Below are 15,826 nucleotides of genomic sequence, written 5' to 3' on the forward strand. Positions count from 1 at the left end.
TCTACTCATCACGACCGCCACTCCTCGCCACATTCACAGCGTCAAATTCAACACCGCCATCCTCCATCCTTTTTATCCCCATCCCCTCATCCATCATTGGTGTGTTCTATCTCTTCTCATCTCTTCCTCTTGTTCTCTCTCTTCAATCCAACAACAGTGGAAGTGGCGGCGAGCTTGCCAAACTCCAAATTTGAGGTGACTGACATCAAATTTCTAGGTCAATCTCTCCCTTTCTTTATATCTCTTCTTGGCAGCCTCCGATGCGGCTGATGCAAAGTGGGAGAAAAGATGATGAAACGAGGGTGCAACACCAACTCAAAATCAAGCCCAAAGGTTGCTCAATGCACTCTTAAACTTTTTTTATTTATCATTCTCATCATGTAGTTCGTAGTTTTTAATGCTTTAAAAAAAAAAAAAGGATTTTGAGCATTTAGAGTAGAAAAGCTTAGAAGGACGCCTTTGTTAACACTCCCACTCGGCCCGATTGATTAATTGTCCATTTTGCCAGCACATTAAGCCCACCCTTACACCCTTTACACCTAAGTTTGAATCCCTCTACCTCTAGCAATTATAAGTATCAAAATTGTTGCTTGATTTGTCAATCATAGGGAAATTGAGAGTAGAGACAGCAGTTCCATCAATTTTTTAATTCAGGGATAGTAGTGTACACTGTTAGACACCTAATGCTGCCAAAGATGTGTTAGTTACAATAGGAATCTAATACTTAAGACCTAGGATATAATTAACGTTGGTGACTTATGGGGCCCTACGTAATAAGCTGCACTACTTAGTCGCCTCTCAAAAGTTGATTAGGTTGTTTGTACACTTGGTCAATCAAATCATATTTCTAGCTTATGACGTACTTAATCCCACGTAAGCTGTGTTAGATCATGCACCTCAAAACGTTAAAAGTTGTTGGTGCAAGTTAGTAATTAAGAGGTACTAGTTGTGAATTGGAATTTTGATATCATGTTAGATAACCACATACCGAGCTTTTAACTTTTTATCAAGGTAAAAAAGTAACAAGTTAGTTGTGTTAGGTAAGCATTTTGCTATAAATATGAGGGAGTATTCCAGCAGAATAGATACGCCAAGAGAGAGAGAGAGAGTATTATTTGAGAACATAAAAATGGAGGTAGAGCAAGTCCTACACATGAATGGAGGAGTTGGGAAAACAAGCTATGCAAACAATTCCCTACTTCAAGTTAGTCTCTCTCTCTCTCTCTCGCCCTAGTTGATTTTATATGAAGTACTTCTTATAAGAGGAAAAGTAAATAATTTGTATATTCACCACTTAAAGGGCATGGCTCTTTCTCAAACTATTTTGCTAACCAAAACTACGCAATATATTCATGCTTTCTTAAACTTTTTTTTTTCTTCAGAGAGCAGTGATTTCAACAGTGAAGCCTATAGTTGATGCAAGCATAGAGGAGCTGTGTTGCAATCTCTTCCCAGAGTGTTTGAAAATAGCAGACTTGGGATGCTCTTCAGGACCCAACACCCTTTTGGTGGTATCAGATATCATAGACAACATCCGCAACACTTTCCAAAAACTTAACCGCCCACCTCCATCACTCCAAGCCTTCTTGAATGATCTTCCCCGAAACGATTTCAACACGGTGTTCAGGTCATTGCCAGGCTTCTATAAGAAACTTGATGAAGAACCGGAAAAGAAGCTTGGGCCATGTTTCATTGCAGGAATGCCTGGCTCTTTCTATGGCAGGCTCTTCCCCGACAATTCTCTCCACTTTGTTCACTCTTCTTATGCTCTCATGTGGATCTCTGAGGTTTGGATTTTTAATCAATCATTGAGTCGTTATTAGGCATAAACTCTTCATACACCCAGTTATATATAACTCATTAGTTACACCACATGGCACGATGCTCCATTCAAACATAAAAATATCTCCATGAGAAGACTTTCTCAATCAACTAGGGATTTAAAAAAATATATATATCTTGCAGTTTGTCTAATTTTTTAGCTTTATTGAATTGGTAAAATAATAATAATTCTAAAATCGTGTCTGATAATTTAATCTGACAAGTGATGAGCATACACGTGTGTATGTAGGTTCCAAAAGGCTTGGTGACCAAAGAAGGAGAGGGACTTAACAAGGGGAACATATATATAGCAAAGACAAGCCCTCCAGCTGTGTTTAAGCAATACTTGGAGCAATTCAAAAGGGACTTCACGGTCTTTCTGAGGTCACGTGCCGAAGAGCTCGTCCCTGGGGGCAGTATGGTCCTCACAACCATGGGCAGCATTAAGAGTGACGATCCCCTCTGCATTTGGGAATTTGTAGGAATGAAACTCAATGACTTGGTTTTAGAGGTAATTAAATTTTAGATCATATTTATTTCTAATAGATATGGGACACATTATTTATTGCTAATTTGAAATGTACTTTGATGAATTTTCAGGGTTTGATTGAAGAGGAAAAATTGGACACATTCAATATGCCATACTATGCACCTACAACCAAGGAGATCGAAGAGGTGATCGAGGCTGAAGGATCTTTTATTTTGCAAAAGCTTGAAGTTTTCAAAAATGATTGGGACTCTTATGTCAAGCAAGCTAACAGTGGCCTTGATAAGAAGACAAGGGCTGCAATATTTGCCACTGACATAAGGGCAGTGGGAGAGCCGATTCTGGCTAGCCAATTTGGAGAAGCACCCATGGACGATTTGTTTAGTAGGTTTGAAGAAGATGTTCTTGATCACATGGAAAGGGAAAACTGCCAGTTCATTAACCTGGTTATCTCGTTGACAAAGAAGCGTTGAGATGAATATTCAAGAAATGGGGCTTATGTTCCATATGCTTTGTTTATGTAACGTTTGTACCTTTCAGGTCTCTTGGACTTCAGTTTCTTGTTAAGAATAAAGCTGTTGACATCTGGTCATCTTTGTGTTATTCGTACTTCGATTTAGAACGCGTTAAAGGAAATGGAAGCGAAGTTTCTTCGGAAAATTATCAATTTAGCTTCAGTTTTTGATTCGTGGAAAACCCACCCAAAACCCTAACTAGCTATCCAAACTCAAATTTAAGACCCTTGAAAAAAGTTCATGTTCAAGATTGTTAATTAGATGTTTTTTGTTGATTAGAATCACACAAAGAAGATTTAGAAACTCCAGTTCAAGTTTAACAAGATTTAAAAAAAAAAAAAAAAATCCGCCACACAATTGATGCTTGAACCCAAAACTCCAATTTAGTTATTGTATGCGAAATTGAATGTGAATTTTATGATTTAATAAGCTTGTTGGTCATTGATATTTTCATGTAATTGGATTTTTGTTTCTCATACCCCATAATATGTTTTCGTGTTTATGATCCATTCACTCGGTTGATACGGCTTAACTTTTTTCTATTATTAAAGGTGTGATTGTGATATCACATGGATGATAAATTATTGAGACTTCAGAGAAATAGACTGCTCCATCTGCATCCACAATATACATCAACACCAAATAAGGGTTTGTTTTTTTTTTATCTTTTCTAAGGATTGTTTCGTTATCGGCTTAAGTCCCCTCTCCCATATAGGCTTGCATACTTGTGAGAATGCTTGTGCCTAACCACTCTGATCTCCATTACCAAATCCTGACTTCAGTCACTTTCCCTCTCCCCTCGTGCATTAAATGCTTCTTGCAACTAGTGGGCTTGCTGCGATAGTCAGAGGCATTACTTCATTAAATGGGCGTGGGACCCTGAGGCCACGTGGCGATTTGACTGCAGATATCTTCGGCCATATCTTTTACAGCCCTCGGCTTTGGCCCATAATATCGCGGTCGCGAGGCCGAGAGGATTCTACCTTTGCAGCTTTTTCTTTTGTTTTCGGAGGGCAAAATGCCTAGCGAAGCGTGGCCGTTTCAGTTCATAAGTAATGGCGCGACGAAGGATCTTTCGTCGCGCAAATGTCTGGGACACGAATCTCGCACGACGAAAGTTTCCGTTGCGCAGTCTTGTCGCGACTAATACCATTTCGTCGCGCAAAGGTTTGTCGTCGAACAGTTGTGTCGTCCGAAACCCGTTACATGCGAAGGTGCTACGTCGCCAGTTTTGCGCGACGAAGGAAAAAAATTGGTCGCGCAAAGTCTTTTTCATGCTCTTTGCGCGACGGAATGTGAGCGACGAAACTTCTGTCAAGCAGAATTATGTGCGACTAAAGGTAACTTTGCGCGATGAAAGTCCCTTCGTCACTCAAAGCGTAAAATGTAGTAGTTGTTGGTCACAAAAGCAAGAGAAGGATTGAACCAGGGAACATATGTATATCAAAGAAAACCCCACATGTTGGAGAAATTTTTGTATGTTCCGAGTATATCATGTGGCTGGTGTACTATTCAATACACATGGGTTATGTGAATTTTGTTTTAATTTTTATGTCATATGTGTATTGGAGAATATTTCTACATGACCCATGTGTATTGGATGGTACATCAATCACGAGGTGAACCGAAACATACAAAAATTACTCCACATGTTGTGTTCAAGGAATACTTAGCAATTCAAAAGGGACTTCATGGTCTTTTAGGTCACGCGCACAAGAGCTGGTGCTGGAGGTAGTGGGCTCAGAGCATTCGCACTGCGGCGCTGTCCGGGGCCAACACCAACAACTAGCTATGGGACATGGAAATAAGTTGACCCAGAACATGGAAAAAATTTCATGGCCACGTCAACAACTAGCTTTGGATGGTACAGACTGTTCTATCTGCATCCACACTGTTTTTTTTTTTGGGACAAATCTGCATCCACACTACACATCAACAAAACACCTACACTAAAAAAACAAAAAAGCCAACAAGGTTTTTTAAAAATTATTTATAAATAAAAGACTTGTAACTTAAGTGAGTAAGCGTATTTATCCTTACACTTGATGTAGTTTTATTCCCCTTACCCTAATACTGTCACCTATGCATATAAAGCTTGGGTCTCCTCTCTTATACACACATTACAAGCGCAAAAACCCCTACCCTACATAGGATTGCATAAGAAGTGTAGAGTAAGACTTTTGCACACACTACAAGCACAAAAAACCCTAAAAAAACCCTCCGTATTGGATCAAAAGGGACCCTAATATTGTCACCTATACATATGGATGAGTAAGACTTTTGCACACATTACAAGCACAAAAGCCCTACCCTACATAGGCTTGCATAAGGAGTGTAGAGTAGGACTTTCGCCCTTTGCCTAGATGCATCAACGGCTTCTTAAAATAGGAAAATGGGGTTGTAATAGCATCACTCTAAATTTATTTGGGCGAGAGTCGCGAACTAGTTCTAAGCTATAATCATTCACCAATTATTAATCAAACTAAGCCAGTTGACTAATATGTGAGGTACAATGAATTATACCCTAAACCCTAATATGTGAGAGAAGGGTGCTAACATATGACGGTGACCTTCATAGATAATTTGGGTAAGCCCCCATTCCTGCATTGCATGGTTTATGCACCGACGCTCATGGAACCGTGAAAAGATTATCCTCTCCAAGCGTTTTTTATAAAATTTGTGTAACTATTTTTCATGCCTCCTTTTCACGGCCGATTTTGATAATTTGCGCCTTGATTAGTCAACAATTATACTTGGAAAAGATCGACCAGGAGCATCAATATCTAATGTCCTTGTTAAGCTTAATTAATTTACACGACGACTAATGATGCCAAAGATGCTTTAGTTAGAGCAATCTTAATCCGTCAAACTTAGGTTGCTAGTGCACTTGGATAATTATATCATTTTTTTAGCTTATGATATATGTAATACACACCTTATTTCCAATTAGTTTTTTCTTAAGTCGAATCATTGGTTACTGGATCGTGTTTGTTGGATTTTCTAATTAATTCAATCATGGTATAAGAATATAGTTTATTCACATGTTACGCCTTACGGCCATACATGCCTTCACATTATGATACATGTAAGAAGAGATTATGATAAAGTTGTTTACCATGAAAAAGTCAAGGCCTTAGAATAAATTTTGAGAATGTGTGAATTGCAACCAGAGTAGTTCTTCAATATTTAGCAAAAAATGTAAACGTTAATCCTTTAAAATAAAGTCTCTCCATCGTTTGGAAAAAAAAAAAGTATATGTAGTATGTTTTAAAATAGACTCTCAATATCAACCAGTCTTCTACGACATTATTTATTTATTTATTCTTATGGGAAATACATTAAGAAATGGACATGTGCAAATTTTAAAGTTGTGTGTGATTATTTAATCAAATCATACTTATTTATTATATGATTAAAAAAAATTAACATGTGTAGGTTCCAAAAGGGTTGGTCACAAAAGCAAGAGAAGGATTGAACCATGGGAATATATGTATATCAAAGAAAAGCCCACATGTTGGAGAAATTTTTATATGTTCCGAGTATACCATATGGCTGATGTATTATCCAATATCATGTTATGTGAAAATATTTAATTTTTATGTCCTATGTGTATTGGAGAATATTTCCACATGACCCATGTGTATTGGATGGTACACTAATCACGACGTGAACTGAAACATACAAAAATTACTCCACATGTTGTGTTCAAGGAATACTTAGCAATTCAAAAGGGACTTGATGGTCTTTTTGAGGCCACGTGCACAAGGGCTGGTGCCTGGAGGTTGTGGGCTCAGAGCATTCGCACTGCCTGCAACTGTCCGGGGCCAACACCAACAACTAGCTATGGGACATGGAAATAAGTTGACCGGAACACAAAAAACATTCATGGCCACGTCAACCAAAGTTTGTCTTAAAATGCGATAAGGAAACGAAGGAAAAAGAAGCACATGCTTTGGGCTAGAATGCATATATAGTGTTAAAAGCTTCCTGCAAGTATTATGTAAAGAAAACATGGGCTGTAGGAATATAGTTTATCAATATCTTAATGTATAGTATGCCCTGTCCATGTTAAGCTTAATTAATGTACACTTAGACAACTAATGATGCCATGCCTTAGTTAGAGCAATCTTAATCCGTCAGACTTAGGTTGTTTGTGCACTTGGATTAATTATATCATATTTTTTTAGCTTATGATATACGTAATACATACTTTATTCTCAATTAGTTTTTTATGAGTGAAATCATTGGTTACTAGATCGTGTTTGTTGAATTTTCTAATTAATTCAATCATGGTATAAGAATATAATTTATTCACGCGTTACGCCTTACAGCCGCACATGCTTTCACATTATGATACATGTAAGAAGACATATCTCACATTATGATTTGTGCTAGAAGACATTATGATAAAGTTGTTTACCATGAAAAAGTCAAAGCCTTAGAATAGGCTTTGAGAATGTGTCAATTGCGACCATAATAGTTCTTCAGCTAAATTGTAGCAATGGTCTCTGAACTAAGACCAAACTTTATTTTTCGTCCCTCATATTGTTAAATTGTTACGATGGTAATTTAATTATGCCTCTATTTTCAGAAATCGTCTTTTCCGTCAACTCAGTCAACTTTTCCATTAAAAATGATAACATGGCATGGGCAAAAATGTATTTTCGCACAAAATTTTAAAAAATAAATCTCTCTCTCTCTCTCTCTCTTCTCTCTCTCCCAATTTCTTCTCCCCCCACCACACCAATTTCTTCTCCCACCCGATAACCCACATCAGACCCCACCAATTTCTCCTTTAGATGTGGAATCTGGGCTCCAAGTTTCTCTCCCCCACACCCATCTATTTGATGAGATAACACACATCAGACCCAAATCCTCCCACAAAACCAAATAACAAAGGAAAGAAGAGAAATTATATATATATAAAAAGAAAAGCCTCAGTGAATGAATTTTTTTCTCTTTCCAGTAGTTGCTAGTTGTTGGGGCTCTGGGTTCATGGGGGCGGGTGGTGGTCATGGGGAATGGGGAGAAGAAATCAGTGGGGAGAGAGAGAGAGTTTTTTTATTTTTAACATTTTAATCAATTTAAAATTAATGAAAAGACAAATATGCCCTCATTTTTAACGAAAAAGTTGACTGAGATGACATAAAGGACGCTTTTTGAAAGTGGAGGCATAATTAAAATACCACCGTAACAATTTAGCAATATGAGAAACAAAAAGTAAAATTTGGTCTTAATCTAGGAACCATTGCTACAATTTTGCCTAATTCTTCAATATTTAAACAAAAGATGTAAACGTTAATCATTTAAAATAAAATCTGTCCATCGTTTGAAAAAAAAAACAGTATATGTCAAATTACTAGTATGTTTTAATCAAGGCGCAATTCACGGGTCATGTATTGACTAATCAACCAGTCGTCTATAACTTTATTTATTTAGCTTTATCAACCAGTCTTCTATGACATTAAGAAATGGACGTGGAAATTTTAAAGTTGTGTCTGATTATTTAATCAGATTAGACTTATTTATTATATGATTAAGAAAAATTAATTTTTGTAGGTTCCAAAAGAGCATGAGAAAGATTGAACAAGGGAAACATATGTATATCAAAGACAAGCCCACATGTTTGGAGAAATTTTTATATGTTTCGAGTACACCACGTGGTTGGTGTACCATGCAATACACATGGCTATGTGAAAATATTTTATTTTATATCCTATGTGTATTGGAGAATATTTCCACATAATCCATGTGTGTTTTGATGGTACACCAGTCACGTGGTGACCCAGAACATACAAAAATGATTCAACATGTTGTGTTCAAGGAATACTTAGGAATTTGAAAGGGACTTCGTGGTCTTTTTGAGGTCACGTGCACAAGAACTGGTGCCTAAGGGTTGAATGGTCCTCGCAATCATCTGCTACATAAAGAGCCGAGAGCATTTTTGCTCACCACTTTAACCTAAGGTGTATCTTCACCACCCTTTTCAATGAGAAAAACCCCGTGCCAGGGTAAGCAATCTAGCTAAGTATCCCCGCCTAATGACCTCTCGACAGCTGTCAACCACTAATATTTTTATAAAAAAAATTTAATTTGTTGCCTTTGCTCTTCCATCCTATGCAAATTTTGAAACTCTACTTTAACACTTGAACAACAAAAAAAAAATTCTTCAGACCAACATTGAAGCTCTACTCATCACCACCGCCACTCCTCGCCACATTCATCAGCTTCGGTGTCAAATTCAACACCGCCATCCTCCATCCTTTTTATCCCCATCCCCTCATCCATCATTGGTGTTCTATCTCTTCTCATCTCTTCCTCTTGTTCTCTCTCTTCAATCCAACAACAGTGGAAGTGGCGGCGAGCTTGCCAAACTCCAAATTTGAGGTGACTGACATCAAATTTCTAGGTCAATCTCTCCCTTTCTTTATATCTCTTCTTGGCAGCCTCCGATGCGGCTGATGCAAAGTGGGAGAAAAGATGATGAAACGAGGGTGCAACACCAACTCAAAATCAAGCCCAAAGGTTGCTCAATGCACTCTTAAACTTTTTTTATTTATCATTCTCATCATGTAGTTCGTAGTTTTTAATGCTTTAAAAAAAAAAAAAGGATTTTGAGCATTTAGAGTAGAAAAGCTTAGAAGGACGCCTTTGTTAACACTCCCACTCGGCCCGATTGATTAATTGTCCATTTTGCCAGCACATTAAGCCCACCCTTACACCCTTTACACCTAAGTTTGAATCCCTCTACCTCTAGCAATTATAAGTATCAAAATTGTTGCTTGATTTGTCAATCATAGGGAAATTGAGAGTAGAGACAGCAGTTCCATCAATTTTTTAATTCAGGGATAGTAGTGTACACTGTTAGACACCTAATGCTGCCAAAGATGTGTTAGTTACAATAGGAATCTAATACTTAAGACCTAGGATATAATTAACGTTGGTGACTTATGGGGCCCTACGTAATAAGCTGCACTACTTAGTCGCCTCTCAAAAGTTGATTAGGTTGTTTGTACACTTGGTCAATCAAATCATATTTCTAGCTTATGACGTACTTAATCCCACGTAAGCTGTGTTAGATCATGCACCTCAAAACGTTAAAAGTTGTTGGTGCAAGTTAGTAATTAAGAGGTACTAGTTGTGAATTGGAATTTTGATATCATGTTAGATAACCACATACCGAGCTTTTAACTTTTTTATCAAGGTAAAAAAGTAACAAGTTAGTTGTGTTAGGTAAGCATTTTGCTATAAATATGAGGGAGTATTCCAGCAGAATAGATACGCCAAGAGAGAGAGAGAGAGAGAGGAGTATTATTTGAGAACATAAAAATGGAGGTAGAGCAAGTCCTACACATGAATGGAGGAGTTGGGAAAACAAGCTATGCAAACAATTCCCTACTTCAAGTTAGTCTCTCTCTCTCTGTCTCTCTCTCTCTCTCTCTCTCTCTCTCTCTTGCCCTAGTTGATTTTATATGAAGTACTTCTTATAAGAGGAAAAGTAAATAATTTGTATATTCACCACTTAAAGAGCATGGCTCTTTCTCAAACTAGTTTGTTAACCAAAACTACGCAATATATTCATGCTTTCTTAAACTTTTTTTTTTCTTCAGAGAGCAGTGATTTCAACAGTGAAGCCTATAGTTGATGCAAGCATAGAGGAGCTGTGTTGCACTCTCTTCCCAGAGTGTTTGAAAATAGCAGACTTGGGATGCTCTTCAGGACCCAACACCCTTTTGGTGGTATCAGATATCATAGACAACATCCGCAACACTTTCCAAAAACTCAACCGCCCACCTCCATCACTCCAAGCCTTCTTGAATGATCTTCCCCAAAATGATTTCAACACGGTGTTCAGGTCATTGCCTGGCTTCTATAAGAAACTTGATGAAGAACCTGAAAAGAAGCTTGGGCCATGTTTCATTGCAGGAATGCCTGGCTCTTTCTATGGCAGGCTCTTCCCCGACAATTCTCTCCACTTTGTTCACTCTTCTTATGCTCTCATGTGGATCTCTGAGGTTTGGATTTTTAATCAATCATTGAGTCGTTATTAGGCATAAACTCTTGATACACCTAGTTATATATAGCTCATTAGTTACACCACATGGCACGATGCTCCATTCAAACATAAAAATATCTCCATGAGAAGACTTTCTCAATCAACTAGGGATTAAAAAAAAAAAAAAAAAAATTAATTCTGAAATCGCGTCTGATAATTTAATCTGACAAGTCATGAGCATAAACGTGTGTATGTAGGTTCCAAAAGGCTTGGTGACCAAAGAAGGAGAGGGACTTAACAAGGGGAACATATATATAGCAAAGACAAGCCCTCCAGCTGTGTTTAAGCAATACTTGGAGCAATTCAAAAGGGACTTCACAGTCTTTCTGAGGTCACGTGCCGAAGAGCTCGTCCCTGGGGGCAGTATGGTCCTCACAACCCTGGGCAGCAGTAAGAGTGACGATCCCCTCTGCATTTGGGAATTTGTAGGAATGAAACTCAATGACTTGGTTTTAGAGGTAAATAAATTTTAGATCATATTTATTTCTAATAGATTTGGGACACATTATTTATTGCTAATTTGAAATGTACTTTGATGAATTTTCAGGGTTTGATTGAAGAGGAAAAATTGGACACATTCAATATGCCATACTATGCACCTACAACCAAGGAGATCGAAGAGGTTATCGAGGCTGAAGGATCTTTTATTTTGCAAAAGCTTGAAGTTTTCAAAAATGATTGGGACTCTTATGTCAAGCAAGCTAACAGTGGCCTTGATAAGAAGACAAGGGCTGCAATATTTGCCACTGACATAAGGGCAGTGGGAGAGCCGATTCTGGCTAGCCAATTTGGAGAAGCACCCATGGACGATTTGTTTAGTAGGTTTGAAGAAGATGTTCTTGATCACATGGAAAGGGAAAACTGCCAGTTCATTAACCTGGTTATCTCGTTGACAAAGAAGCGTTGAGATGAATATTCAAGAAATGGGGCTTATGTTCCATATGCTTTGTTTATGTAACGTTTGTACCTTTCAGGTCTCTTGGACTTCAGTTTCTTGTTAAGAATAAAGCTGTTGACATCTGGTCATCTTTGTGTTATTCGTACTTCGATTTAAAACGCGTTAAAGGAAATGGAAGCGAAGTTTCTTCGGAAAATTATCAATTTAGCTTCAGTTTTTGATTCGTGGAAAACCCACCCAAAACCCTAACTAGCTATCCAAACTCAAATTTAAGACCCTTGAAAAAAGTTCATGTTCAAGATTGTTAATTAGATGTTTTTTGTTGATTAGAATCACACAAAGAAGATTTAGAAACTCCAGTTCAAGTTTAACAAGATTTAAAAAAAAAAAAAAAAATCCGCCACACAATTGATGCTTGAACCCAAAACTCCAATTTAGTTATTGTATGCGAAATTGAATGTGAATTTTTATGATTTAATAAGCTTGTTGGTCATTGATATTTTCATGTAATTGGATTTTTGTTTCTCATACCCCATAATATGTTTTCGTGTTTATGATCCATTCACTCGGTTGATACGGCTTAACTTTTTTCTATTATTAAAGGTGTGATTGTGATATCACATGGATGATAAATTATTGAGACTTCAGAGAAATAGACTGCTCCATCTGCATCCACAATATACATCAACACCAAATAAGGGTTTGTTTTTTTTATCTTTTCTAAGGATTGTTTCGTTATCGGCTTAAGTCCCCTCTCCCATATAGGCTTGCATAAGGACTAAGGAGTGTGCACTAGAGCTTTTGCTCTTGCCGAGATGCAACTACTTCTCTTTAATATACATATAAAATAGAGGGTTGATGAGTTGGAAAAGGAGATTAGGAATTTTTTTTTTAGTACAAACGATAGTCTAAATTCACACACATAATTAGAGATGGGAGATGTTACAGGGGTTCGAACTTAAAACCTCTAATATGCAAATCAATACTGTTTTCCAATGAACTAAACCTCGATGGCAGGAGATTAAGATTTTATTAAATAGCTATCAGACATTGAAAGAAGTTGAGGGAGATCACAGACAAAAGCAGAGGGGCCAAGGGGTCTAATAGTAAAATTGTCTTATTAAACAGATGACTATTGCACAATCTTAGCCACTCCATGATAGAAGCCTAACTGAATACCAGAATTAAGGTTCGGTTGTTTTTGTACTTAATCCTCAGCCTCAAGCTTTTTCATGGCCACGTGAACCAAAGTTTGTCTGAAAAAGCTATAAGGAAATAAAGGACAAACAAGCAGATACTTGTTGCACCTAGCTAGTGTTTGTGTGAATGAATTAATATGGCACACACTTCTGGTTAGCACCTAGGAAAAACAAGCATACAGAGCCATGATCCCCTCTACATTATGGAATTGGTCGGATTGAAACTTAATGACATGGTTTTAGATGTAATGTGTAATATAGATTATTAGATATTAGCTAGATAGATAATAGTAAGTAGCTATTAACTAACATTAAACCACATTTATGGTTGTTATCTAGACTACATGTCAGAAATATGTTTACTACAATCAACAGCTTTTAAGCGCTAACTAGTTAATAAGCTAATACGACAATTATTTGTTTGGATTCACTCCCTAATACTTCCCATTATCTGAATAGTTCATTTTCTTAAGTCATCACGGGAAGATCATCGCTGGAAAATACAATCCACTCAAGGAGAAAAAGTATTCAAGTATATCTAACTAAGACAACAACAACAAAAGAGACACACTAGTTTGGGTAAAAAGGTGATTTGTACCAGTTTTTGAACAACATTAATATAGAATATAATAATTTTTTCGCCAACAGGATCTAGTCTAGTGAAAAAGGTATTGAGTTACTAACAGTGGTCTCAGGAGACGGGATAATGGAGTTCTAGTCAACAGAATACTTGTCACATGGTGAACATTAAGAAGAAACCTCCTTGAAGCTTCAAGCAGTTGGTGTGAAAACCATATTAATTAATTCTCGTAGACCTTCTCCAACCCATTTGGTCATAAACCCAAGTTTTCCCTTTCAAAAAGTAACCATTTGGGTTTTGCCTAGACCAAAACCGTTTTTTCTCCCAACCCTTCATACTCAAATTTTAAGTCCACAACTTTATTAAATTGTTTAAAGAATGGTTTAAGTCTTATTTTTTTTTTCTATGGATAACTTTTCTTCATTTAATATGTTTAAATAACTTCATACTTTAATTTTTTGAACAATTTGACTAAAAAAAATTGAAATTCCATAAATATAGAATTTTTATTTGAGAAATAAGTGAGTATTTATAGAGTTTGGTGTGAATTTTGGGGTTGGATATGATTAAATTAATTTAAGATATTATTTTAACCGTTAAATTTAAATATTAGTCGTTTGATCTTTTTTTTTTACCCTTAAAGTAGCTTGAATTTAATATGAATCATCGATTTGGGTTTAATGTTGAAATAAAAAAAACAGAGAAAAAAAAAGAGGTATCACACCAACGCGCGACGTCTTCTGCAATATTTTCGCCTAATTGGATTTTGTTTTGACCAAAAAAAAGAAAAAGAATTTTGTTTCTCACGCCCCATAATATATATTTCGCGTTTATGATCCCATTAACATCCTTCGTGGGGTCACGTCCGTACATTTGTGAGTGGGCATAACCTGGGATCCTCGGTTGGGTAGGACTTAAAGTTTCTCTATTATTTAATTGACCAAAGAAAAAAGTTCCTCTATTATTAAAGGTGTGATTGTGATATCAGAAGCCAACAAGGTTTTTTTAAATCTTATTTATAAATAAAAGACTTGTAACTTAAGTGAGTAAGCGTGTTTATCGTTACACTTGATGTAGTTTTATTCCCCTTACCGTAATATTGCTGGTATAAGAAAACAAATACGGTATTTGTAGAAGTGCAAAAAAATTTCATATTCTCGTACGCAAATTATTGGTTAGAAATAGAGAGGAACAAAAAATCACAAATCAAATCGAAATTTGCTCAGGAAAGTAAGATTTTTTGAGTGTTTCTCAAGCCCCCTTTTGTTGTTTTGGAAGATACGAATTGATGAGCATGGTGAAGAGGCACTCAAGCTTATATTAGGGAAAAGAGTAGTTGATGCAGTGCGATGATCTCTTTTTGTTCTGTTTTAGAAGTTGAAGCTCTCCTCCACCTTGGCTCGTTCAGACTTTACTTTATTCGGTTTGCCCAAGGTGGAAACAATAACCAAACAAAAGCCTAAAATGCAAGTGGAAACCATATTGGGTCAAAAGATATGTACCCTAATACTGTCACCTATGCATATAAAGCTTAGGTCTCCTCTTTTATACACACATTACAAGCGCAAAAAACCCTACATAGGCTTGCATAAGAAGTGTAGAGTAAGACTTTTGCACACTCTACAAGCACAAAAAACCCTACCATATTGGATCAAAAGGGTCATATGGACCCTAGTACTGTCACCTATACATATGGATGAGTAAGACTTTTGCACACATTACAAGCACAAAAACCCTACCCTACATAGGCTTGCATAAGGAGTGTAGAGTAAGACTTTTGCTCTTTGCCTAGATGCATCAACGGCTTCTTAAAATAGGAAAATGGGGTTGTAATAGCACCACTCTAAATTTATTTGGGCGAAAGTCGCGAACTAGTTCTAAGCTGTAATCATTCACCAATTATTAATCAAACTAAGCCAGTTGACACTGATACCCTAAACCCTAATATGTGAGGTACAATGAACTATACCCTAAACCCTAATATGTGAGAGAAGGGTGCTAATATATGACGGTGACCTTCATAGATAATTTGGGTAAGCCCCAATTCCTGCATTGCATGGTTTATGCACCGACACTCATGGAACCGTGAAAAGATTATCCTCTCCAATTGTTTTTTTATAAAATATATATAACTATTTTTCATGCCTTCTTTTCAAGGCCGATTTTGATAATTTGCGCCTTGATTAGTCAACAATTCTCGGAAAAGATCGACCAGGAGCATCAATATCTAATGTCCATGTTAAGCTTAATTAATTTACACGACAACTAAT

The 15,826-nt window shown here is 36.9% G+C and overlaps 2 protein-coding genes across 2 annotated transcripts; both read left to right on the forward strand.

The window, feature by feature from the left end:
• Positions 1-1,089: 1,089 nt before the first annotated feature.
• On the forward strand, positions 1,090-2,911 carry LOC103335680 (S-adenosyl-methionine 4-1-methyl-2-pyrrolidinyl-3-oxobutanic acid methyltransferase-like). The gene is made up of 4 exons (XM_008238701.2): positions 1,090-1,204; positions 1,383-1,787; positions 2,072-2,332; positions 2,422-2,911. Exons 1-4 carry the CDS (start codon positions 1,130-1,132, stop codon positions 2,779-2,781), a joined length of 1,101 nt encoding a protein of 366 aa, XP_008236923.2. The 5' UTR covers positions 1,090-1,129; the 3' UTR covers positions 2,782-2,911.
• Positions 2,912-10,066: 7,155 nt separating this feature from the next.
• On the forward strand, positions 10,067-11,916 carry LOC148916313 (S-adenosyl-methionine 4-1-methyl-2-pyrrolidinyl-3-oxobutanic acid methyltransferase-like). Its single transcript, XM_089054639.1, has 4 exons — positions 10,067-10,227; positions 10,434-10,838; positions 11,077-11,337; positions 11,427-11,916. Exons 1-4 carry the CDS (start codon positions 10,153-10,155, stop codon positions 11,784-11,786), a joined length of 1,101 nt encoding a protein of 366 aa, XP_088910765.1. The 5' UTR covers positions 10,067-10,152; the 3' UTR covers positions 11,787-11,916.
• Positions 11,917-15,826: the final 3,910 nt, after the last annotated feature.

The sequence above is a fragment of the Prunus mume genome, linkage group LG6, assembly GCF_029339155.1.
Source record: "Prunus mume cultivar Tortuosa linkage group LG6, ASM2933915v1, whole genome shotgun sequence".
Classification (NCBI taxonomy): domain Eukaryota; kingdom Viridiplantae; phylum Streptophyta; class Magnoliopsida; order Rosales; family Rosaceae; genus Prunus; species Prunus mume.